Source organism: Puma concolor, chromosome A3 (assembly GCF_028749965.1).
Source record: "Puma concolor isolate L17-30 chromosome A3, mPumCon1.1.hap2, whole genome shotgun sequence".
Classification (NCBI taxonomy): Eukaryota; Metazoa; Chordata; class Mammalia; order Carnivora; family Felidae; genus Puma; species Puma concolor.
In genome coordinates this window covers 31,532,430-31,557,148 of record NC_141669.1, presented here as the reverse complement: position 1 = coordinate 31,557,148, position 24,719 = coordinate 31,532,430, and the positions used below count along the sequence as shown (strand labels likewise).

The following is a 24,719-nucleotide window of genomic DNA, read 5'->3' as shown; positions in this document are numbered from 1 at the left end:
CTCCCCTTCCCCCACTTATGCTTTCTCTCTCTCTCTCTCTCTCTCTCTCTCTCTCTCTCTCTCCCTCCCTCCCTCCCTCCCTCCTCCTCTCTCTCTCTCTCTCTCTCTCTCTCAAATAAACTTAAAAAAAAAAAAAGAAAGCAAGCAAGTTTAGGAGTGCCTGGCTGGCTAAGTTGGTAGAGAATGCTACTTTTGATCTTGGGGTTGTAAGTTCGAGTCTTGCATTGGGTGTAGAGATCACTTAAAAATACAAAATCTTAAAAAAAAAAAAGCATATTTAAGCCATAGTGTTTATGACATATTGCACTATAGATGGATATATAGCAGAACCTCCAATGGACCTTCCTTTTCCTCCTAGACTTTTGTAGTATTATTGGGTGGATTTTGTATGACTGGGAGTCTTTGTTAAGCTTGTGTACTAAATATATTTGATTTTTTCTTTTTCTTTTAACAGCTTTATTGAGATATAATTGACATACCATATAATCTATGCACTTAAACCACACAGTTTCATGAGTTTTTAGTGTATTCCCAGGGTTGTGCAACCATCGCCACAATTGATTTTAGAACACCTTTTTCCCTTCACAGTGAAAAAAATGAAACCTGTACCCTTTAGCTATCACTTCCCCTTCCACCATCCCCAAACCTTTGGTCTTAAGGAACCACCAGTCTGTTTTTTGTTTTTATAGATTTGCCTGTTCTGTGCATACATATAAATGAAATATAATATGTGGTCTTTTGGTGATCGGCATCTTTCACTTAGCACTTTTAAAGGTTTGTGTTGTAGCATTATCATCTTTCATTCCTTTTTAAGACCCGATAATCTGTTGTATAGATATACCACATTTTATCAGTTAATGGATATTTGGGTTTTCCACCATTTGGCTTACAATGCTATAATTATATGAATATATACTAATATATAATATTTCACTAATTATAATACATTAGTATATAATCATGTTAATGAAATGAGATAAGGATCTAGCTTCAGTTCTCTTATATCTGCTTATCCAGTTGTCCCAGCATTTGTGGGAAAGATTATTCTTTCTCCATTGAATGGTCTTGGTACTTTTGTTGAAAATTAGTTGATCAAACTAATTTCTGGACTCTCAATTTTATTTTTGGACTCTCAGTTTTATTTTATTGGTCTGTATAGGTCTGTTCTTATGCCAGTACCGTACTGTCTTGATTACTGTTGCTCTGTAGTAAGTTTGTCTATTCTTGGTCCCTTGCAATTCCGTATGAATTTTAGATTTAGCCTGTCAGTTTCTATGGGAGGTTAGCTGGGATTCTGTTAGTGATTGGGTTGAACATGAAAGATCAACTTGAGGAGTATTGCCATCTTAAGTGTTCCAGTTCATGAACATGGGATGTTTTTCCCTTTATTTAGATCTTTATAATTTGCAGAGTATGTGTTACTTCTTTTGTTAAATTTATTCCTTTTTTGATGCTTTTACATTTGGAATTGTTTTCTTAATTTCATTTTCAAGATCATTCATTGCAAGCTTATAGAAATACAGTTGATTTCTTTTATGTTGATCTTGTATCCTGCAACTTTGCTCAATTCCTGCATTAGTTCTGATAGTTTTTTAGTGTATTCTTTAGAGTTTTCTGTATACTAGATCATGTCACCTGTAAATACAGTTTTAGTTTTTCCTTTCCAATCTAAGTACCTCTACTCTCTCTTTGAAGTACCTCTGGCTAACTGTCCTGGTTAGAACCTCCAGTACGATGTTGAGTACAAGTGGTAAGACATCCTTACTCTTTTCTTAATCTTCAGGGGAGGAAGCAGTGAGGTTCTCACCATTATGTATGACTTCAGCTGTAGGAGTTTTTTTGAAGTTCCTGTTTATTCGTAGTCTGTTGGGAGGTTTTTTGTTTGTTTGCTTTTGTTTCTTTTTTTTTTTATCATGAACGGATGTTGGATTTTGTCAAATGCTTCTTATGTATCTATTGATGAACATGTGATTTTTCTTAGCTTCTTGATATGATTGATTAATGTTTTAAATATCGAGTCCATCTTGCATCCCATGGAATAAGTCCCATTTAGCTGTGGTGATAATTCTTTAATAAATGTTGTTAGATTTAACTAGCTAATGTTTTGTTGAATATTTTTACATATGTGCTCATGGGATATATGGATCTGTAGTTTTCCTTTCTTTTAATGTCCCAGAACTTTTTTACCTTCCCAAACTGAATCTCTATACCCACGAAACTCCCATTTTTCCCCTCCCCCTCCATGGACCATTTTCTTCTGTCTCCATGAGTTTAACTACTCGAGGTACTGCCTATGAGTAGAATCATAAGGTATTTGTTATTTTGTGGCTAGCTTATTTTACTTAGCATAATGTCTTCAAAGTCAAGGACATCTTTTAACTAAGTTTTTAAAATTCTTTAGTACGTACCTAGGTTAATAGACTTGTCCTTTGCCTGAGCTTGTGACTTGGGTCAGTCATAATGTTATCTATCTGTGTAGCCCTAAAGGGAGGAATTGGACATGGGGGTAGGTAAGATGTGAGACAGTTTAAACTGTTTTAAGACTCTAATGCTTCTTAATTTGTTCTAGAACTTGCGGAGTATTCTTACATATTTTAAGTGAAAACACTAAATGATGCTTGGTGGTCAGAATGTGTATATTTTTCTATCCACTCATTTGGGTGTTATTAATAACCTACCTCCTAAATGAGGTAGATTTATAAGATTAAGATATTCTTTTTCTTTTTTTTTAATTTAAATCCAAGCTAACATGTAGTATAGTAATGGTTTCTGGAGTAGGATTTAGTGATTCATCACTTACATACAACACCCAGTGCTTATCTCAACAAGTGCCCTCCTTAATGCCCATCCCACATTTAACCCATCCCTCCACCCAACACCTCTCTGACAACGCTCAGTTTGTTCCCTGTATTTAAGAGTCTCATATGGTTTGCCTCCTTCTCTGTTTTTATCTCATTTATGCTTCCCTTCCCCTATATTCATCTGTTTTGTTTCTTAAATTCCATATATGAGTGAAGTCATATATTTGTCTTTCTCTGACTGACTTGTTTCGCTTAGCATAATACATGCTAGTTCCATCCGTGTTGTTGCAAATGGAAGATTGCATTCTTTAAAAAAAATTTTTTTAACATGTATTTATTTCTGAGAGACAGAGTACGAGAGGGGGAGGGGCAGGGAGAAAGAGAGACAGAGACACAGAATCTGAAGCAGCCTCCAGACTCTGAACTATCAGCACAGAGCCTAATGTGGGGCTCGAACCCACGAACCACAAGATCATGACCTGAGCTGAAGACAGATGCTCAACCGACTGAGCCACCCAGGCTCCCCTTCATTCTTTTTGATCGCCGAGTAATATTCGCCATTGAATATCATACCGCATCTTCTTTATCCATTCATCAGTCGATGGACATTTGGGCTCTTTCCATAATTTGGCTATTGTCGATAATGCTGCTGTAATCATGGGGGGGCGGGGCACATACACCTTCCAATCAGCATTTTTTTTTTATCCTTTGGATAAAGTTTACCTAGCTGTTGTTTCACTTTGTTACCAAGGAATGTTATCTTTCCTATGGTGAAGTAAGAATTTGTGTCTTACTATTTAGAGTAGGTAGGGGTTCTTATGTTGATAGTTACATTGGTAAGTCTTTTTGGCAAGGGCTTATGTTTGTTCGTGGTATTTCAAGTTCGGGTGTTTTCAGATTACTTTTTACCATTGAGGTTTATTCTAAAAGATCTTCCCTTTTAATTTTACTGGAGGACTGATTATTTTTGGAATTTTGAGTTTTAAGGCTTTTTTTTCTTTTTTTTTTTTGCCTCCACAGTACTAAATGGTACCAGATGACTATTTTTCAAGTTCTTAGATTTGTTTTTAGTAATTTACGACAAATAGTATCAGTGAGGCTGCTTCTAGAATTAACTAGAATGCTCCTGGAGGGCAGGAATGTTTGTTCTTATGCACTGCTGTATCCCTAGAACCTAGAACAGTAGCTGGCACATGGTAGGGTGTTCAATGAATATTTGTTGAGTGAATGTATGAACACATTTTATGTAAGTTACCAGTATTTAGTATGATACAGAGATAGACTTCTTAACTTCAGGTTTAAAAATAGCAAAACTTATTAGTTGGTATTAGCTAGGCTCTCTGATTTGCCTTTTCTTTGATCCTTTTATTGACTGATCAGATCAGTTTAGTTACAGGGTAAACTAAGAAAAGATGATAATAGATTTTTTTTTTATGAGACACTAATTTTTTTTTGAGACACCAGTTTTTTTTGTTTTTTTGTTTTTTGTTTTTTAAGTTTAGGTTTGAGAGAGAGTGAGCACACATGAGTGGTAAGGGGCAGAAAGAAAGGGAGAGAGAGAGGCGGGGAATCCCAAGCAGGCTCTGTGCCGACAGTGTAGAGCCCATCGGGGGGGGGGCTTGAACTCACCAACCATGAGATCATGACCTGAGCTGAAATCAAGAGTTGGATGCTTAACTGACTGAGCCACCCAGGCACCCCTGGAGACACCAATTCTTTTTAACGTTTTAGAGAGGGTCAGATTAACAACCGTGTTAGCCTATGATTTTAATCATCTCTACTTCTGAAAGTTTATTTTTACTGTCTTGTCTGTGTAATTATTTTGAAGAATAGTAAGAGGGATATTTCTTCCATATTTCTTACTTATGCTCAAAAAGGAACACATTGAAGCTTAATAACTAAAATTTCTTATGTATTCATTTATTGAATAATGTTTCTTTTTGAGAGAGCAAGTGCAGTGCATGAGCAGGGGTGAGACAGAGAGGGAGACACAGAATCTGAAGCAGTTTCCAGGCTCTGAGCTGTCAGCATAGAGCCCAGTGAGGGGCCCGAACTCATGAACCGTGAGTGAGATCATGACCTGAGCTGAAGTCGGGCGCTTAACTGACTGAGCCACCCAGGTGCCCCTAAAAAAATTTTTTTTAACATTTTATTTATTTTTGAGAGAGAGTGTGTGTGTGCACACAAGCAGGGGAGGGGCAGAGTGGGGGACAGAGGATCTGAAGCAGGCTCCACATTGACAGTATTGAGCCCAGTGCAGGGTTTGAACCATCAACCACAAGATCGTGATCTGAGCCAAAGTCAGACACTCATCCAACTGAGCTACCCAGGCACCCCTTGAACAAATATTTTGAGTGCCTGCTACAAGCCCGTAATTGTCATGGAAATGTGGTTCTATGTTTTGAGGAAAAAAAACAGACAAAACTTCCTTCTTCATGGAACTTATTTATCTTATTTCTCTATCTCCTATATGAGAATATAAGTAAAATGTAGAATGAAAACAGATGTCTCTAACAGGGTAGATTCTTTTAAGTTATTTACGTAGGTTGGAAATTTTAAAAATAATCAGTTTGTTTAGTGCCACTTCAACATTGTTAGCGGAATGAGAATCCACATGTGAGAGCCAAAAATGGGCTGAGATACTTTGGTAGGAGCAGTTTGGTAAACAGGTAGAATTTATAGCCTGTGCTCTTAAGACTCACACAAGAAGTGCAGTGTAAAGCTGTGTAAAGATAACCATCTGTAGTTATAATATTCTTTAAGAGTTCAGAAAAGTTGGGAGTTTCTTGAATTGCTGGCTCAGTTCAAGCAGAGAACAGGTAGAAAAGATAGAGCTATACTAAACAACTTAAATATTTGGGAATAGTGACCTTTTAGGTATGGTAGCAACAGGAATTATGTGTGTGTGTTAGGGGGACTATCGGGAATATTGGGAGCAGAGATAGGAAAAGTAAAGGTTGGTTATGTTCAACAGATCTCCAGATAGTTCTATAGGTAAATGAAGAACTACAGATGGCTTTTTTTTTAGGACAGTAGCATGATTCCATCGCTTGTTGGGAAAATTAAATGACTACGGAAGAATGGGTTGGAGAGTACAGCATGGAGGTGTAAGAAAATCTATTTGGAGCTTCCAAAATATAGTCCAGGGGCACAGCCCCCACTGGGCTTGTTTAGGGGGTACCATTAATCTTCTAATCCCCGTGAAGGGTCCCTTCTGAAGCACAGGTCCTTAGTATATAGTGTGAATGGAGTTGTGCTATGAGGCAGCCTTGTCACCAACAGAGAGATGAGGGACTTACGTTGAAGGTTCTGAAAGGTGAAGAAGAGAATTTTGTGATTGATAAAATTGGTAACCTACTGGGGATGGGAGTTTTGTGGAATAATTACAGATGGTTGGAAGTTTAAGGCTGATCTTCACATTAGGTGGTGGCCTGGACAGCACTTTTTTTCCCCAGCCTTATCTGTTTTTCATAAATTTCTGCATCCCTCGTTGGGCCTACCTTAAACATCTTTACTCCTAATTTGAGTTGTTTTGTTATTTGTTTTGAACTATGTATCTAAGCTTATCAGAAGTATTTCTGAAACAAAGGAATTTTTCCTATGGGGTACTTTGAGTAAAGGTTGTGTGGGCTTTAAGTATGCTAAAGTATAGAGGTCTTGATATCTGTCAAAGGTACTCATGTATTATGTCCAAGATTTACTTTTCCAGATAAATTATCTTACAAGTATTTTAATTTTCATATTATTTTACAATTTTTAATTAGAGCCATTTAGCCCTGTGATTTTATTTAATTTAGTTTAATTTATGTTATTTTAAGTGTTTGAGAGCGAGCGAGTGTGAGCAGGGGAGGGGCAGAGAGAGAGGGAGAGAGAGAATCCCAAGCAAACTTGGGGCTTGGCTTGATCCCACAAACTGTGAGATCATGCATGACCTGAGCCCAAATCAAGAGTTGACGCTTAACAACCAACTGAGCCACCCAGGCGCCCCTAGTCCTGTGATTTTAGTTAAAACATTTTAGGGGCGCCTGGGTGGCGCAGTCGGTTAAGCGCCGACTTCAGCCAGGTCACGATCTCGCGGTCCGGGAGTTCGAGCTCCACGTCGGGCTCTGGGCTGATGGCTCAGAGCCTGGAGCCTGTTTCCGATTCTGTGTCTCCCTCTCTCTCTCTGCCCCTCCCCCGTCCATGCTCTGTCTCTCTCTGTCCCAAAAATAAATAAACGTTGAAAAAAAAAACAACACAAAACATTTTATTATGGGGAAAATTTTAAACATATCCAAAGATAGAATAACATCATGAATCCCACTGGATGTGTCAACATTTTGCTGATCTTCTTTCATCTGTATTCCTCTCTGTGCTTTTAGTTTTTTGCTGCAATATTTTAAAGCAAATATGAAGCGTATTTTTCACCATAAACTTGAGTTTTTAAAAGATAAGAACTATGTTATTGTTAGTATTACCCACAATACTGTTATCATGCCACACAATCATTTTTACTCTGAGTTAGCACCGCCTAGTAAAATAGCATGAGTTCAGATTTCCCTTTTGGTTTTGAAAAAGACTTTTTTTTTTTCTTCTTACAATTGAAGTGTTTGAATCGGGTCCAAGCAAGTCTTGTGGTTATTTTTAAAGTAGATATTTTTTAAAGAGAAAAATTAAGGCAGTGTGAAAAGCATTTTTAGTATAAGCTATTCTAAGAGAGCGGTGCTTTTTTGACAGCCATTCTCTCTGGAATTGAGTTGTGCTTATCTGTACAAGAAGATGTCACAATAGCTGGCATCTATTTTTTATGCTTTTTAAACATAGGAAATTTTCAAAATGGGAAAAACTGGGTGTGGCCTCACTTATATAGAAATCTAGACAGCAAAAATCTGAGATTTGAGAAGGTTCAGGTTTGTAGGAGACCACATCTCTCTAAGACAAAGCACCTCAGGTGGGATTTGGGATTGCTCTCGTAACTACTTGCGTGATGTTACCGTGTATCTTATCTTGCTGGACTTACTTACCTGCCTTGCCTCATCTATAAAATAAACAATGGGTGATTTCTTACACTTCTCCTCAGTTCTTTATTTCTTGTGTTTTATTTTACATTTATGCTTGACTTTAACAGGATTCTCAAAGTTGGATTGGTGGAAACAATGAACCATTGACTGGCTTTACATGGCGAGGTGGTTGTGAAAGAGAAACAACAGGCATACAAGTCTGGAATGAAGTATTTGTGATTGACAGACCTAATGGAACAAAAGTAAAATTCTGTTTATATTTTTTACTGTTTTTTTTTCCTTCCATATTCTTTTTTGAACTGTTTTCTCATACTAAAGATCAAAACAACACAGAGCTATTAATGTCTGATAACTTTAACATCACATCTATGGATTATGTCAAAATGTGTGAGATATGTAGCGTAGAGTACTTTTCTTGACTTAATTGCTGATTTTGACATTATTTCATTTTATTTTCTTATATATTTTTTTATTTGTCTCTTTGGGTTTTGTTTGGTTTCATTTCAAGTTTTTATTTAAATTCTAGTTAGTTAACATATAGTATAATACTGGTTTCAGGAGTAGAATTCAGTGATTCCTCACTTACATACAACACCCAGTGCTTATCACAAGTACTCTCCTTTTTTTCCCCTTAGTTTTAAGTTTATTTATTTGTTTTGAGAGAGAGAGAGAGAGAGAGAGAGAGTGAGTAGGGGAGGGGCAGAGAGAGAGAGAGAGAGAGAATCCCAAGCAGGTTCTGTCAGTGTGGAGCCTAATGTGGGGCTTAAACTCATGAACTGTAAGATCATGACCTGAGCTGAAACTGAGAATTGGATGCTTAACCAACTGAGCCACGCAGGTGCCCCAGCCCTCCTTTTTTTTTTTTTTTTTTTTTTTAAATTTTATTTAGTTTTAGTTTGTTTTTATTTTTGTGAGAGAACATAAGCAGGGGAGGGGGAGAGAGGGAGGGGGACAGAAGATCCAAAGTGAGCTCTGTGCTAACAGTAGCGAGCCTGATGTCGGGCTCAAACTCATGAACCGGCTCATGACATGAGCCAAAGTTAGATGCTCAACTGACTGAGCCACCCAGGCACTCCAACAAGTGCCGTCAATACTCATCACCCGTTTAGCCCATCCCCTGCCCACCTCCCTTCCATCAACCCTTAGTTTGTTCTCTATGGTTAAGAATCTCTTACAGTTTGCCTCCCTCTCTTTTTCCCCCCTTCTTCTATGTTCCTTTCTTCTAAGTTCCACATGAGTGAAATCATAAGTTGTCTTTCTCTTTTTTTGCTTAGCATAATACACTGTAGCTCCATCCACATCATTGCAAATGGCAAGATTTCATTCTCTTTGATGGCTGAGTAATATTCTAGTGTGTCCACACATCTTTATTCATCAGTTGATGGATATTTGGGTTCTTTCTATAGTTCGGCTATTGCTGATAATACTGCTATAAACGACATTTATCATTTTAAATTTGGTTTTAATAGTCATTACTGATGAGTGTTTTACTTAGTATTTTAAACTTTTAAATTCCTAGGTGGCTGTGCTGCTAATGGATACCCAGGGTGCCTTTGATAGCCAGTCAACTATCAAAGACTGCGCAACGGTATTCGCTCTGAGCACCATGACTAGCTCGGTCCAGGTGAGACATGAAGTGCTGTGCTATGATTGGGTCAGATAGTCCTAATACCTTTGCTTTTTCTCAAAATGCCTTTTCATTGGAGAAAAAAGGATTAAAAAAAATTTTTTTAAATAAACATTAAAAAATGTTTTTGAGAGAGACAGAGTGTGAGTGGGGGAGGGGCAGAAAGAGAGGGAGGAGGACACAATTTGAAGCAGGCTCCAGGCTCTGAGCTGTCTGCATAGAGCCCGATGTGGGACTCAAACTCACAAACCATAAGATCATGACCTGAGCCGAAGTCGGCTGCTTAATTAGGTGCCCCCCCCCCCCCCCCCCCGAGAAAAAAGGATTAAAGTCAGAGTTATTTACATTTCTCATTGGTCGTGTATATTTCACGCTTACTATTCTGGCTCACAATGTGAAATTTCATACTTTGGTTATGTAGGAAGTAATAAACCAAGATCCAGGCCCTTTGGTTTTTCATCATAGCATCTATGCCTTTTTTTTTTTTAAAGGAAAAGCTATTGCATGTTATTTTTAATTGAATTCAGTCATGTGGTTCCCAGATACAGTAAGGTGTACAACATATCTTTTATATTTTGGCTAACCAACTAAAAAAAAAAAAAAACCCAAGTAATTAACCTTAGTTTTCTTCTTGACATGTATGGCAACTAGTACTTGATTATTTGAACTAATGGTAATAGCGGCATAAGAATTAATTCATATTTAACTTAGGAAATGTATATGATGTTTCTATGATACACTAAGGACTTATAGGACCCGTTTAATTTAGAAAGGGGTAATAAAATCCCTTCTGGTTTTCACTTACTCTATATTCTAATTGTATTTGGTATTGTATCAAGTTCTTGTCTCTTCAAGCTAGGCCATCTCTTTTCTGTATAATTTAGACTGATGGACTGAATTAAACCACCACATGTCATTTTATATCTCTTTATTGTCTCTTTGTGAGATCATCTGTGGTCGATGCTTCTCTGACTGAAAAATGAATTATTGAGTAAGGTGGTTAGCCCTAGCTGGTGATGATGTATCCAGAAGTGTATATGCAAATATTAGAAATATGTGCTCCTTCTGAGATAATAGAGGTTTCTTACTGATGGTAGATCATAAGTGATTCTGTCACAGTGTCTTGGAATTTTTGTAATGCTTTCTGGTTTTCTTTTCTGGTAATATTCCGAACACATGTCTGGTCTCTGTAAGTTCCCATTTCCTTCCTTCTACAATTTGAAATAGCTATCAGAATGGAAGGGAATTTGGGATGTTATTCTCATATAAAAAAGGAGTACTTTTCAGCTTGGCTTCTGTTTATCATAGGGCTGGAAGCTCTCTTACTACCAATTAAATGATACTTTGGGGGGAACCCTTAGAGTATCTTTTCTCCATTCTGTTCTACTTTTTTTCTTTTTTTTTTTTTTTAATCCTACAAGGTGGCACAACTCCCATTTCCTTGAGGCAGGCAGAAGCCAATCGTTGTGTCCCTCGAATTAGCTGGCTCTGTAGTTTACCTTAAAATATAATATAAGAGAATTCTCTGCTCTGAAGCTTGTACCTTGGTGTTCTCTTGTTTATATATTCAACCTTATGATAGTAGGAGGCCTGGATTTGGATAACCACTTAGAGCCACTCAGCCACTTTCTTATCTGTAAAATGAGGATTTTATCCATCTTAGCTGTGATTGTTGTGTGGAGGTAGAAATAAGATCTAAATGAGATAATGCATAAGAAAGTGCTTTGTAAACAATAAGTAACAAAGGTTAAAATTATTTTTATTATTGTTTTCTTCCTCTTTGAGACTACATTTCTCTTCCTTACATAAGTTATCTGGTTGATAAATAAATGACAAATCCTCTTGTCATTTATTCTTTCAACAAATGATTATTGAGCATCTATTAAGTAAGAGTCCATGTGCTAAGTACTAATGATCTAAGGTAAACAGATCCTCTTTTCTCTTTGCTGTTTGCAACCTGGCCTTCACAATGAAAGTATCTCAACCTGTTTTCTAAAAGCTAAGGCCCTATGGGTAAGAATAGGTTGGTCATGCTTTTAGATTGTAAGTTTGGCTCCAGTATAATCATCTCAGTCATTAATTACTTTTTAAGTACCATGTTTGGAGTTAGTCAGCTGAGAATGTCATTTTAGGTTTGCTGGCCTATTTTGGCTGTTTATATTCTTGACCTCTGAGTGATTCAGCTAGATTATCACTTATTTGCCCTTAGAACAAATTGTTGTCTTTGGAATAACCCCGTTTTCTTAGACATAAGTTGTCTTTCAGCAGAGGTGACATCTGTGGACACCCACTTTTCTCCTGTGATGACCTATGTCACTTTTTAACCTGACTCAGAAGGATTGGACCTTTTTTTCAAATACAGTCTTTTCTCCAGTTTCCCTTCCTTGACACTACTTATACCTTCAGCTCTGGGCTCTGTGCCTTGGAGAGCCTCCTAAAAAATTCTAGAAAGGGAAAGAGTGCCACCTACTGTTACTTGTTCAGCTACTACAGCCTGGTAAAATTTTCATTTTAAGTTATTTAGACAAACGATTTACTTAAAGTTAAAAAAAAAAAAAGAGCCATATTAGAGTTTGTGGTAGTTGAGACACCCACCAAATAACTATGAACTACTTATGTAAGCTATAAACTATATATATAAACTATATGTAAATATAATATACAAATATATGAATATATAAATGAATATATGAATATGAATATATAAACAAATATAAACTACATATAAACTATAAAATACACTCATTCACTCACTCACACTGTGATTATACCAGGGAGGAAAACATCTTTGTAGAATTATGCCCCGCATATTCATTGACTTAGAAAAATAATTGTGGGGGGCGTCTGGGTGGCTCAGTCAGTTGGGCGGCCAATTTTGGCTCAGGTCATGATCTCACGGTTCATGAGTTCGAGCCCCGCGTCGAGCTCTGTGCTATCAGCATGGAGCCTGCTTCAGATCCTCTGTCCACCTCTCCTCTCTGCACCTCCCCTGCTCATGCTCTCTCTCTCTCAAAAATAAAAAAACATTAAAAAAAAAAAAAAAGAATTGTGAAAGCAATCTTCACTCTATTAAAAAAATGATTATGTTATAACATTAAAGAAACTGAAAAGGAGGAAAAAAACCTTATTACGTGACATACTTTTAAAAATGTCTGCCACTTTCTAGTCTGCCACTTTTCCTTATGTGTGTATTCATGATTTTTACCTAATTTCCTACCACTGCTTCCCCCTTAATGTTTATCCTGTTAGGAAAAAAGAGAAAATCCTTTTCATGTGCCACTGGTTAAGCTAATGGCTAAATGATTCATTTGTGCTAAGGTTATAAAATAACCTCCATTTCTGCAAGTAAAGTTAGAAACAGCTGGGTATTAAAAAAAAAAAGAATAAAAAGATTATTTTGTTTTAACAGGTATATAATTTGTCTCAGAATATTCAAGAAGATGATCTTCAACACTTGCAAGTATGTATTTCTCAAAGAATGTGTGCCAAAGAATTGAAAATATAATTCTTATTTAATCGTGACTTTCCATCTGGAAGCCCATTTTAGTATAAGAAGATTGAATATTATATGAGTTTAAATTGACGTATGACTTCTTAACTAGAAGAAATTTTAATGTATGCCCAGTCTGTTAGAAAATTAAGTGCTTAACTTTCAAATGATTTTAAAGGCTCTGATGTCTGATACAGAAAGGCTTTACAGATATCTTCTTTCAGTCTCTTTGGGGGCGTTATTTTAAATAACTTGCTTTAATAGTTATTTACAGAGTACGGCAGACTTGCGATGGAAGAAATCTACCAGAAACCATTTCAGGTAAATAAGCATTTTATCCTTTTTAAAAACTTACCTATAAATAGCTATCAAGCCACCTGTCTTTTAAGTCTGAAGATACTTAAAAGGTAAGAGGATATTACAAAAAATTCATTTTTAGCAGCAGATTCAATGGAGTTGAAACTAACGTCATTACCACCTGATCAGCAGTAGGCTCACAGAATAGGAAATAGAACTAATGAATATAGTTTGATCCTTAATACTTAGATTAAGTGGTTAGTGTTTTCTCTTAGAGATTATTTAATTCCTAAACTTTAGACAGTCATGTAAATTTCTTGTATACATGGTAAACTATTACAGAATAATATTACTGGGTTTTTTTTGGTTTTTGGTTTTTGTGGTATATTACAAGTTGAGGTTAGTCCTGTTATTCTTTATTTTGGTTTCATGTAGAAAAGTTCCAGAATTTATTAGACCTGTCCCCTCCCTCCACCTCTTCAATCTCCATATGTTTTTTATTCCTTTAAAATGTCAGGTACAGAATATTAAGTCAGAAATTAACCTGGGTGGAGTTATTTGAGAAGCATATGTTATGCTTGCTTCTGTGGAGTCCTGTCATGACAGAGATTTAAAAAAAAAACAAAACAAAAACAAAGTTAATTTCAGATAGTTTCTTTTTTGAAGTAAGTGTAATTTATAAGTTGACGTTAGTACTATTTAGTCAGTTGTGTTATAGGAGGTGGGAATGACTCCACCCGGTTTGCTCATCAGTCTCTGAAATTCTTCCTGTGTGACAGCATTGCTGGTGATTCTCAAGTGTTGGTGGGTTTACATTGATTCTGCCTCAGTCTTGTCTGGCACAAGTGATCACTTTTATGAAATATCTGGGCAGCTTATGGCTTTTTTGTGTATATGGATAAATATACTCCATTTGGCCTATATCAGTTTTTTTGACCTGGGATAATTTTTGACATTTCTGGTTGTCACAGTTTTTGAAGGGAGGTTAATGCTACTGGCATAGTGCGTGAAGGCCAGAAATGCTGTTCAGCATCCAGCCACGCACAGCTAAGAACTGGTCTAAATACTTAGGGGCTGAGATTGAGACTCCTAAGCACATATGAGTAAAAAATTCAGTCTAAAATTAGATTAGTTGGTCTTTTAGTTATACAACCTTGATTTAAAATTATGATCTGGGGGCGCCTGGGTGGCACAGTCGGTTAAGCGTCCGACTTCAGCCAGGTCACGATCTCGCGGTGCGCGAGTTCGAGCCCCGCGTCGGGCTCTGGGCTGATGGCTCGGAGCCTGGAGCCTGTTTCCGATTCTGTGTCTCCCTCTCTCTCTGCCCCTCCCCCGTTCATGCTCTGTCTCTCTCTGTCCCAAAAATGAATAAACGTTGAAAAAAAAAAAAATTAAAATTATGATCTGTATGCCCTGTTAGGCCTTTTGTTCATTTTTTAAGACCCTGTATTATTGCTTGTGGTGGCTCTTTCTTTACATACCATGAAGTTCTCAAATGGAGGCAGTTGCTTGGTATAGGGGCTGGGAGTGTTGTTGGCTGAGAGAAGCCCTTGCTATCCATATGAGCAGTATTAACCATTTGGTTACTGTAACTTTTGATAAGGAATTCTTAGGGGAGTGATTGTTAAATTGTTAAAGTAGTGATTTTTTTGTAAAATCTTGTAAGAAATGATTTCCACTGTTTTCTTTCTATAGACATTAATGTTTTTGATTCGAGATTGGAGTTATCCTTATGAACATTCATATGGTTTGGAAGGTGGAAAACAATTCCTTGAAAAGAGATTGCAGGTAAACCCCCATTTCCCAGTGAGGAGAGCATAAGCACCCAGCCAGATGAAGGAGTGGGCTGTCTGGACTACTGCTTAGACTTCCAGTCTCTCAATGTCTTTGGCATAAATCGTGTGTCCCAGGTTAGCCCAGGTGGCTCCATACAGAATGGATGAAAAGTAAATTGGTCGTATTTCTGCCAAAGAGGCCAATGCCCTTGAATAGAAACTAAGGAACAAGTATTTCTCTTTAGAACCAACTGTAAATCAGTACTCAAAATATAAAAATTTGAAGGAGACTAACTTTTTGAATTTACTTAGATTGCATGTGTGTCTCTTTCTGGCCCAGCTGAGCTTCTGAACATTTGGGACAGCCTGGATAATATAGTGTGCATATATTGAACACAGATGATGTGAGACCCTCTCTCCAAAGAGATGTCACTATCCTAGATTGACAGCATATAGAGCTAGAAGAGGGATCTTAAACATCATCTATTTAAAAAATTTTTTAAATTATTTTTTTTATTTTGAGAGAGAGAGTGTGCACAAGCTGGGGAGAGGGGGAGAAGGGAAGAGAGAGAGAATGTTAAGCAGGCTCCATGCTCAGCACAGAGCCTGATATGGGGCTTGGTCCTACCACCCTGGGATCATGACCTGAGTTGAAATCAAGTCAGATGCTCAACTGACTGAGCCACCTAGGTGCCCTCACCCTTCTTTTTTTTAATATATAATATAACTGGAACCCAAAACAGTGACGTACCTTTCGTCGCTTAACTAATTGTTGATAACTGGGACTAGCACCCAAATATCCGGACTCCTGGCCCATGTAATATGCTACACCAAGGCCATTCCTAAAGAATAACCTCACCAACATGATCCTTTCTTCCTAAAGTTACCCTCCCCTGGAAGTACTTGGGGAAACCCTCAGGTCAGATACTACTCACCTACTCACATACGCAAAGAATACATGAAAATCCCATAAATTCATAAGTAGAAGGGTCATCTTTTTTTGGTTAATAAAATTTTATTTCCCTTTAGGATGATGCATTTAGTTTCTCAACCACATTCAAAAACTTGGAGTATAATATAATTTTCTTATCACTAAAATGAGATTAAGCCAATTCCTCATTTTTGGGTTTTTTGAAAGGCATTTCTAGACCCTGTTGTCAGAGATAATTTCAGCCGTCAGAGTTTTCTCTGGTTTGTTCAGAAGAAATTAACACAAAGCACATCAGGCATGTTAACAACTCAGAATCATGTACTTCAAAGACAAGATTTTTTTTTTTTTTTATCTCATTGACATGATACAGGAAACTGCTCAGATGATGATGAATTTATACAAACTGAACACAGGTGCGTAACAGCACCCATTTTCATCCACTGACCCCCAAGCCCTCTGGTACTGTCCTGACCTGACAGGTGCTGTGTGTACTTTTTATGAAAGGAACCACATACAACATGTATTCTTTTGTGTCTAGCTTCTTTTGCTTAATATTATGTTTCTGAGATATTGTTGCATGTAGTTTCGTTCATTTATTCTCATTGCTATGCGGTGTTCCATTACATGAATAGACAACAGTTTCTTCATTCTACTCTTGATGGAGATTTAGGTAGTTTCCAGGTTTTGTCAGTTATAAATGGTGCATTTTTTTTTTTTTTTAAACGGTGTTTGAGAAGAGTCTGAGTGAGTATATGAGTTATATTGGGATAAGTAGCTACTAAAAAAATCGAAGTTTGAGGGGCTGGGTGGCTCGACTCTTGATTTCTGCTCAGGTCATGATCTTATGGTTTGATCCAGCCCTGTGTTTAGCTCTGCGCTGACAGTGCGGAGGCTGCTTGGGATTCTCATTCTCTCTCTCTCTCTCTTTCTCTCTCTCTCTCTGTCTCTCTGCCCTCCCCCCCCATTTGCATGCACTTGCTCTCTCAAAATAAACATTAAAAACAAACAAATAAATTAAATAAAAGTCTAAGTTTAGGATTTTCTTCCAGAAAATACATAGCAGTCTCTCTTCCCAAAACACTGGTAACTAGCATCAATCATAAATAATCATTTGGAGTAAGTACTGAAATTCCAGTAAGTTTCAGAGGTTCTTTGGACTTTATTGGAGCTTTTTCACTTGAGCTGTTATTTTGCTCAAGGGCTAACCTTTTTATTAGCAAATTAGTACTTTGTTTTTTCTCTTTGCTGTTATAAATACTTTAAAGGCAAATCCTTCATTTATTTACTGGTTTGTACACCACAGCCACTACTTTTTAGTCTGGTGTTGGATATTCTGATTAGTTATTTGTGCATTTGTATTTTTTCATATTTAACATGGGAAAAAACATATTTTCTAGTTTTAAGACAAAAGTGGGTGGGGTCTTACTAAAGGGGTCAGAAATGCATCTTCAGTAAAATTTTATATTGTCAAAAAACACCCATCTGGAGTAGCATCTGAGTTAAGTGTGCATACTTGTGAGTGTGTGTGTGTTTTCTTGAGAACTTTTTTTCCTTGTTTGTGCCTTTACGCTGTCTCCTTCTGCCCTCAGGTAAAACAAAATCAACATGAAGAGCTACAGAATGTAAGGAAGCACATTCACAATTGTTTCTCAAATCTTGGTTGCTTCCTTTTGCCACATCCTGGTCTTAAAGTTGCAACTAATCCTAGTTTTGATGGGAGATTGAAAGGTGGGAATTCCCATTCTTGCTAAAATCAGAATTTATTTTTTAGAGGCTGAGAGTTTTAAAAAAAAATACATGGTTCCTTAAATTTTCTGTCTTCTACTGGAAGACATTTTGATGCATTGTTAATGAGGTGATATTAATGCTCTGTGTGGTCTGTCTAGCTTTCCATTGGGCTGTTGTAGACTTGTAGTGTTTGGATTAGTGTATTTTATAATGTGGTCTGTTGTTCATCACCGGTGCCCTAAAAATCCCGAAGGCTGAGAACATTTCAGTATTTCATCTGTTTGTAGTCTGTAAAATGTTTTATGAATATATCGTATTCATGTAATCAGATTTAAGTCTCTGTTTTAGGGATGATGTAATTTTTTGAGTATGTCCTCGGATTTGAGCATGATGGCAAAAGGCTGGAGGAATAATGAAATTTTTACAGAATGGCTGGAAAACAAAATCTAGTATTAAAATTTAGTATAATTTCATGAATTGTTTGCCTTTTGAAAAGGATAGTTTAGTCAATACTAATGTGGAATTTATTGTGGTAGTCCACAATTTATTATTTGACCTGAAAGAATTACTGGGGCATGAGGGAAATGGAACAGGGGCGGAGGGGGAGAGTATATTTTTTCCTAGGAGATACGATGTGTTTGGATAAGGTTTTTTAAATGAATGTACTCGAGGAATAGATCGTGTATACACTGTCATTTCATGAAACAGAATGTTATTAGCTCTTACCAGTGGGGACTTCTTTACTCTTTCTTCTTTTGACTAACATGTTGGTTTGTATTTCGTTTCCACTAGATATTGATGAAGACTTTAAGCGAGAGCTTCGAAATCTGGTTCCATTACTGCTTGCCCCTGAGAATTTGGTAGAAAAAGAGATAAGTGGATCTAAAGTCACTTGTAGAGATCTTGTAGAATACTTTAAGGTAGGAAAACTGCTACGTTAAATGACTTGGTTTCAGTTAGAAATATAGCTGACTTAAAACTCATATGTATGTACAAGAAATTTCCTGTCTTTATTTTACAGCAACAAAGTGAAATTTATAATTTTCCCTTCTTTGCATTGGCTGTACCAATTTTTAAGGGTATCTAAAATGATAGCAGACAACTTGTATGTTCTAGACGGTGGTTTTGTTTATGGGATTATCCTCCGTTTCCTCCAGCCCTGGTAGGGAGAGAAGAAGAGCCATTCACCATGTAATTAATTGTAATGCCACTCTCTCATTTGTGAAGGACAGTGGATATGGGGAGTGGCATTCTGCCTCTTGAGTTCTCATAAAAGAGCCTTCTCTCTGAGTTCTTGAGGACTTAATAGGAGCAGCTGAAAGTATCAAACTGGTTTCTGAATCCAATTACTTGTAGATTTTTTTCTCTCTCTCTGCTCTTCTTTAGTCTTCATAGCTTGCTTGCCAGAGCAAGACCATTATCAGGGTTCTAGTTATTCATAGTAGTTACGGGTAGATGGAAGGGAAACTATAGTTAACTAAGAGTGTATTTTTGGTCATTTATTGGACAGTTGGTCACTTTCATAGCATTTTTGGTTAGTTGTGAAGTAATTCAGTCAGTAGAAAGTTGAGATGAACAATTTCTATATGGACTTGTTAAAAACTGTCATCTTTCCTTCTTACTCTTAGAGCACAAATTAGGTAATTTTTTTCTTGAACTGAAATATCATTTAACTTGATTGAAGTGAAATATTGAGTAAAAATGTCTAACATTTAAAACAGTAACAGTAGGGGAGAATTATGGATTCCTTTTCATAAAGTGGGTGGCATTGTATATGTTACTTTTAAATATAACTTTTATGCACGTTGGAATTCTATTTAGAAACATCTCTCTAGGATATTATTTAGCATATGTTTAAAAGTATGAATTATTTTTATATTTAATGGATTTTTTTTTTCCCTTCAGAAATCTAGAGCCAATTGTTTAACCTGCCAATGTAAAGAGTCTTTTATATTTTTAGGCTTACATTAAGATTTATCAAGGAGAGGAACTTCCACATCCAAAGTCCATGCTTCAGGTAGTGTGTGTGTTGTACGTATATTTATTTTTGAAGGAGAAGAGTCTTTGGTTTAGAGATAAACGCTGGAAGTGGGATCATGCTTCTTTGCACGCAAATGAATTTCAGATATTTAAGTCAATACGGGTCATGGGTCCTGAAGTTTTTCTATGATTGCAGACCTTGCACACATAGGCCATCAGAAATAAAGTTGCTAGAGAAGTGTAGAAAACTTCCTCTTGCAGGAGATAGCTTAATAAGGGCCTGTCTAAACCAAACTTCTTCTCTTCTCTGAGTCTGTGACATTGAATGTTTTTAGTAAGGCTTATTTCATCTTGGTATTAATGATTTAGAGCTGCTTCTAGTACATACAGGTTTTTTTTTTTTTTTTTTTTTTTTCTTTTTTCTCTCTCTCTTTTTTAAAAGGTGTTCTTTGGGGACAATGTTATTTTAATGTTTATTTATTTTTGAGACAGGGAGAGACAGAGCATGAACAGGGGAGGGTCAGAGAGAGAGGGAGACACAGAATCTGAAACAGGCTCCAGGCTCCGAGCTGTCAGCCCAGAGCCCGACGCAGGGCTCGAACTCACGGACCGCGAGATCATGACCTGAGCCGAAGTCGGACGCTTAACCGACTGAGCCACCCAGGCGCCCCTGGGGACAATGTTATTTTAACCTAAGTTTATTTTTTTTTCATTCATGTCCGTCACTTCTTACTAAATTTTACTAATTTCATTGTGTTCATACTGTTAATTTTTCACCCAAATTTAGGTTTTATTTCTTTCAGATACATATCTAGTTTATGTTTTTTAAGATTTGCTGTTTTGGACAATTTTTCAGTTTTATAGCAGATTGAATAGTATTTTCTTCTAAAACTCCTGTAGTAAGCAGTTTTGTGGATTTAAAAATCTCTTGTGTCATACTGATATGAGAGAGCAAGCATATGGGTAATTTTTAATTCTATACATCTGGAGACTTGACACTTCTTAGGGTATGTCTAATTCTCTACAATTTCCTGAGCATGTGTGGTTTTTTTTTTTTTTTTTTTTTTTACAAACCCATTTTAACAAACCTAAGCAAAACAAAATTGGACAGGCAGTCCCATTAGAAGCCATTACTATATCCCTTCCATTGGAAAGGAAAACTGGAAGTTGATAATGTTGTCTCTGGTTCATTTTCAGACTTGTTCACTCTATAGACTTTATTGTGTTAGTCAGAATTTATAGAGCCGCTGGGCATTTTTTGCAAAAAATTGGCACATTTTGTTTTATTTTTCTAGGCAACGGCTGAAGCTAATAATCTTGCTGCGGTAGCGGGAGCAAGAGAGATCTATTGCAAAAGTATGGAGCAGGTTTGTAACCAACATTTACATTTGACACTAAAGTGAGACAGGATTTTTACAGTTAAATAATTGAAATAATTTGTGCTCCTTACGTACTGTCACAATACATCATTCACTGATTCCCCTTCATCATCTCTGCTGGAAATAACTAAGAAAATAATTCTCACGTTTAGAGTGCACGATATAGGTGGCAAGTTACTACGTAAATCGTACTAAAATAGTTTTGACGCATGATTCAGAGTGCTCTTATTAGCAGCTTCTGATGTAATATTAGTTTAAGGCCAATGACAACTTCTGTGCTAAACTTGCTAACTAGAACGTTAAAGGACCTTTTTTATGTGTTCTCTTTTACCCACTCTCTGCCCAGAGTCTTGTGAAGTCGGGTACAGATTTTTTTTTTTTTTTTTGTCTTTACTGGTATTAGTCATACTTGGAGAATTTATTTTACCCGAGTCCATTAAACATACAAGAAATAGGTTATGATTATGTACGAGATATTATGAACAAGTTTAAAACTGAACCATGTAGATGGCTTGACTTTTTGAGACTAAAAACTGTGAACCGGGAATGTTTTTTAAGCGTGAATTGTTTCTAGCCAGTCATCTGTCTTGTACTCCTCTGTACAGGTATGTGGTGGGGACAAGCCTTACATTGCACCTTCAGATCTGGAGCGAAAACACCTGGATCTCAAGGAAGTGGCGATCAAACAGTTTCGTTCAGTAAAAAAAATGGGCGGAGATGAATTCTGCCATCGTTATCAGGACCAGCTTGAAGCTGAAATTGAAGAAACCTATGCAAACTTGATAAAGCACAATGATGGCAAAAACATCTTCTATGCTGCTCGTACCCCGGCCACACTGTTTGCAGTCATGTTTGCTATGTACATAATCTCAGGACTGACCGGCTTCATTGGCCTAAACTCTATAGCCGTCTTGTGTAACCTTGTCATGGGGTTAGCACTGACATCTCTTTGTACTTGGGCATATGTAAAATACTCTGGGGAGTTCAGAGAAATTGGAACAATGATTGATCAGATTGCTGAAACACTATGGGAACAGGTTGGTATCTATCTTTTGGTTTTTCAGTGACTAATCTCATCCCTGTGACATTTCCCTACCCTTCTCCTGCAGTATTCGCACACCTCCTTTTCCTTTATATGAGGAATGTCAGAAGGCTGTTTTCTGTTTTGTTTGGTTATGGTTGTGTAATCTGAATATAAAGTACGAACTGAGTAATTTTTTTTTCCTTAAAGTCATAATTTTAGTGTGCTTTGATTGGCTTAAATCTGTCATATCTTTGGATAGATTCTTAGTCAGAGGCCTGATTATACCAGACAATGGGCAGGGCCAGAGTCTCTACGGACTTTTTTCTTAGAGGAAAGAAAATATAATCAGTGTAAGAAAGAAATTTGGAAGTGCAGTGCTTTAAGAAAGCAAAAGAAGTGTCTTATTAACCCTGGCAAGAAGCAATTCATGCCTATATTTGAGGGAAAATATTGATATTCAGGTCTTTGTTGCCTTCCGTGAAGATAGTGGTGATTTACTGATGGAACAACCTGATAGGGATTTCTTTTACCAAAGGAATTTTGTTTGCTGTCCGTACTATGGAAACACTAATGAACAAAACAAAGCGCCACAAACAGAGAACCAGCTTCTCTTAATCGTAATCTTTGACTTCAACCAGAATTCAAATCATAATCTTTTACCTCAAACCAGAATTCAAAGTCGGGCCTGACAAGAATCTACTAAGGGAAGCCATGTTGAATGTCCACCTGTGTGCTGGAATTCCCCGGGTTCAGAAAATTCCGTTCAAGGATGTTGTCATTAAAATGATCATCGTGAAATACTTGAGCATCATGTCAAGGATCAGAATGAAAGCTGCAGTTAGTATTGATGGACAGCATAATAGGCATTTTCAGATACCACTTCTGGGCATAAGAAGTACTGGGCTTATTTGGAGGTCTAGGACATGCAGGTCCATGTTGGTTTTGCCTTTAAATTTAAAGACGGAAGAAGTGAATCATTTTTTTGATGAAGGTTGATTGGGCATTGACTTTTCTTGTAACAGTGTCATTATTTTATGAAGTGACCCGCCATATTAGTTTGGATTTTGTATTTATTCTTTAGAGAAATTTGGATCTGATTTGGAAGCTTGTGTTTGGATATTTGTTAAATTTAACCCTTCATTTAAAAAAAAACCTCACTCTTGATATTCCTTTGATATCTTCTAATAGAGGATGGATTAAAAGCTATTGCAGCCTCGCTTTTTTAAAAAAAATTCTCTACTTTAAAATTGTGGACCATCACTAATTTTCTGCAGCATGAATTTTAATCATTGTGCGATGTCTTCATTTGAAAACCAGTCATCCTCCTATATCATGCTCCGGTAGCACTGATTCTAGGACTTTAGAGGTGCCATTATTACAAAACAATTAAGTGGAAGAGTCTAAAGTGTAAAATTACCAGCGTAGTTGAGGTAGGTTGATCACTAGTCAGAGAAGATATGTGCTGTGTCAACAAACCTTGCCTAAATCTTCTTGCATTTCTCTTTTCTTTTGCTTCAGAGGAGTCCCAGGAAGGTGAGAAACTCACAGTCGCAGATTCTTGTAGTCTTAAACGCTTTAACTTCAAGGCGCTCTGAGTCATTGTCCTAACGAGTCACTCCATGTTTTAGGTGTTTTCCAAACTGTTTGAAGTTACTAGACGTCGAATGGTCCGTCGTGCTCTTTCATCAGCACAGCGACAGAGACTGTCATCCAACAATAACAAGAAGAAAAATTAGACAGTATTTTTAACTTTTTTCTCTATCTGAAGTTGTTCACCCTTAAACATGTAGGACAATTAGCAGGACCGTCTGGGCCGGTCTGCATAAATGCTGTATACTTACCAGATTTGATGCTGCATAGAGGGTATGGAATCGCACGTCCATCTCATAGGAATTGTAAATGGTTTGAGTAGGAGGAAAGTAATTTTTGTTGCATTATAAGATGTCTAACTGCATTATTTGTAGCATCATAGCTTTTTTGGGGAGAAGCATCTTTTTTATTTCCCACATTCCTGGTTATTTTCTTCATTGCTTTGAATTGAATTTTTATATCTATTTTTCTATGTACCTCTTTTTTTACCTCATGTTTTTATTTGTTTTGCACATCTCTCATACCACAGGTATTGAAGCCCCTGGGTGATAATTTGATGGAGGAAAACATAAGGCAGTCTGTCACAAACTCTATCAAAGCAGGCCTGACTGACCAGGTGTCTCATCATGCCAGATTAAAGACAGACTGACAGTTCATCTCCTCATGGACTCCACTCTCCCTTTTTTTCATGCTTGCTGTACAATGAGAACTCAAATAAAAATAAACCAAAGTTTACAATCAACTGTAGAAGTAGTTTAGTATAACTGGCTTCACAGATGGCTGCCACAGAGTGTGAAAATTGTTTGTTGGTTTTAAGCATTCTGTTCTTGGCTCCTAAGACATGGAGATTGGCTGAGGAGCATTAGTTTATCATGCACATTTGTGCCATGTTTCTTTCTTTCTTTCTTCCTTTTTTTTTTTTTTCCTTTTTACTTAATCTAATGTTAATGAAATTTGTCTTATGTAAAAGGATATTTCAGGGAAATATTTTAAGAAATCTATTTAGAGTCTCTTTAACACCAGTGTCCCATTGAAATTTTAATTTCTAGTGAAGTTATGAATCACTGTATCAAGAATCAGATCGGAATGACAATGAA

At 36.9% G+C, this 24,719-nt stretch overlaps 1 protein-coding gene across 5 annotated transcripts in view; it reads left to right on the top strand.

Annotated features, from left to right (window-relative positions):
* Positions 1-24,364, top strand: part of ATL2 (atlastin GTPase 2) — a 59,071-nt gene extending 34,707 nt beyond the window's left edge. For 3 of the 5 annotated variants that reach the window (XM_086700392.1, XM_086700395.1, XM_086700396.1), the window contains 12 exons: positions 7,909-8,043; positions 9,321-9,425; positions 12,838-12,888; positions 13,183-13,239; positions 14,911-15,003; positions 17,511-17,649; positions 18,442-18,569; positions 19,610-19,666; positions 20,925-20,996; positions 21,614-22,045; positions 23,551-23,565; positions 23,661-24,364. In XM_086700392.1, the coding sequence (XP_086556518.1) occupies positions 7,909-8,043; positions 9,321-9,425; positions 12,838-12,888; positions 13,183-13,239; positions 14,911-15,003; positions 17,511-17,649; positions 18,442-18,569; positions 19,610-19,666; positions 20,925-20,996; positions 21,614-22,045; positions 23,551-23,565; positions 23,661-23,768 (1,392 nt within the window). In that variant the 3' untranslated portion in view covers positions 23,769-24,364. The remainder of the gene's footprint in view (positions 1-7,908; positions 8,044-9,320; positions 9,426-12,837; positions 12,889-13,182; positions 13,240-14,910; positions 15,004-17,510; positions 17,650-18,441; positions 18,570-19,609; positions 19,667-20,924; positions 20,997-21,613; positions 22,046-23,550; positions 23,566-23,660) is intronic. The other 2 variants (XM_086700393.1, XM_086700394.1) reach the window with 2 other exon arrangements.
* Positions 24,365-24,719: the final 355 nt, after the last annotated feature.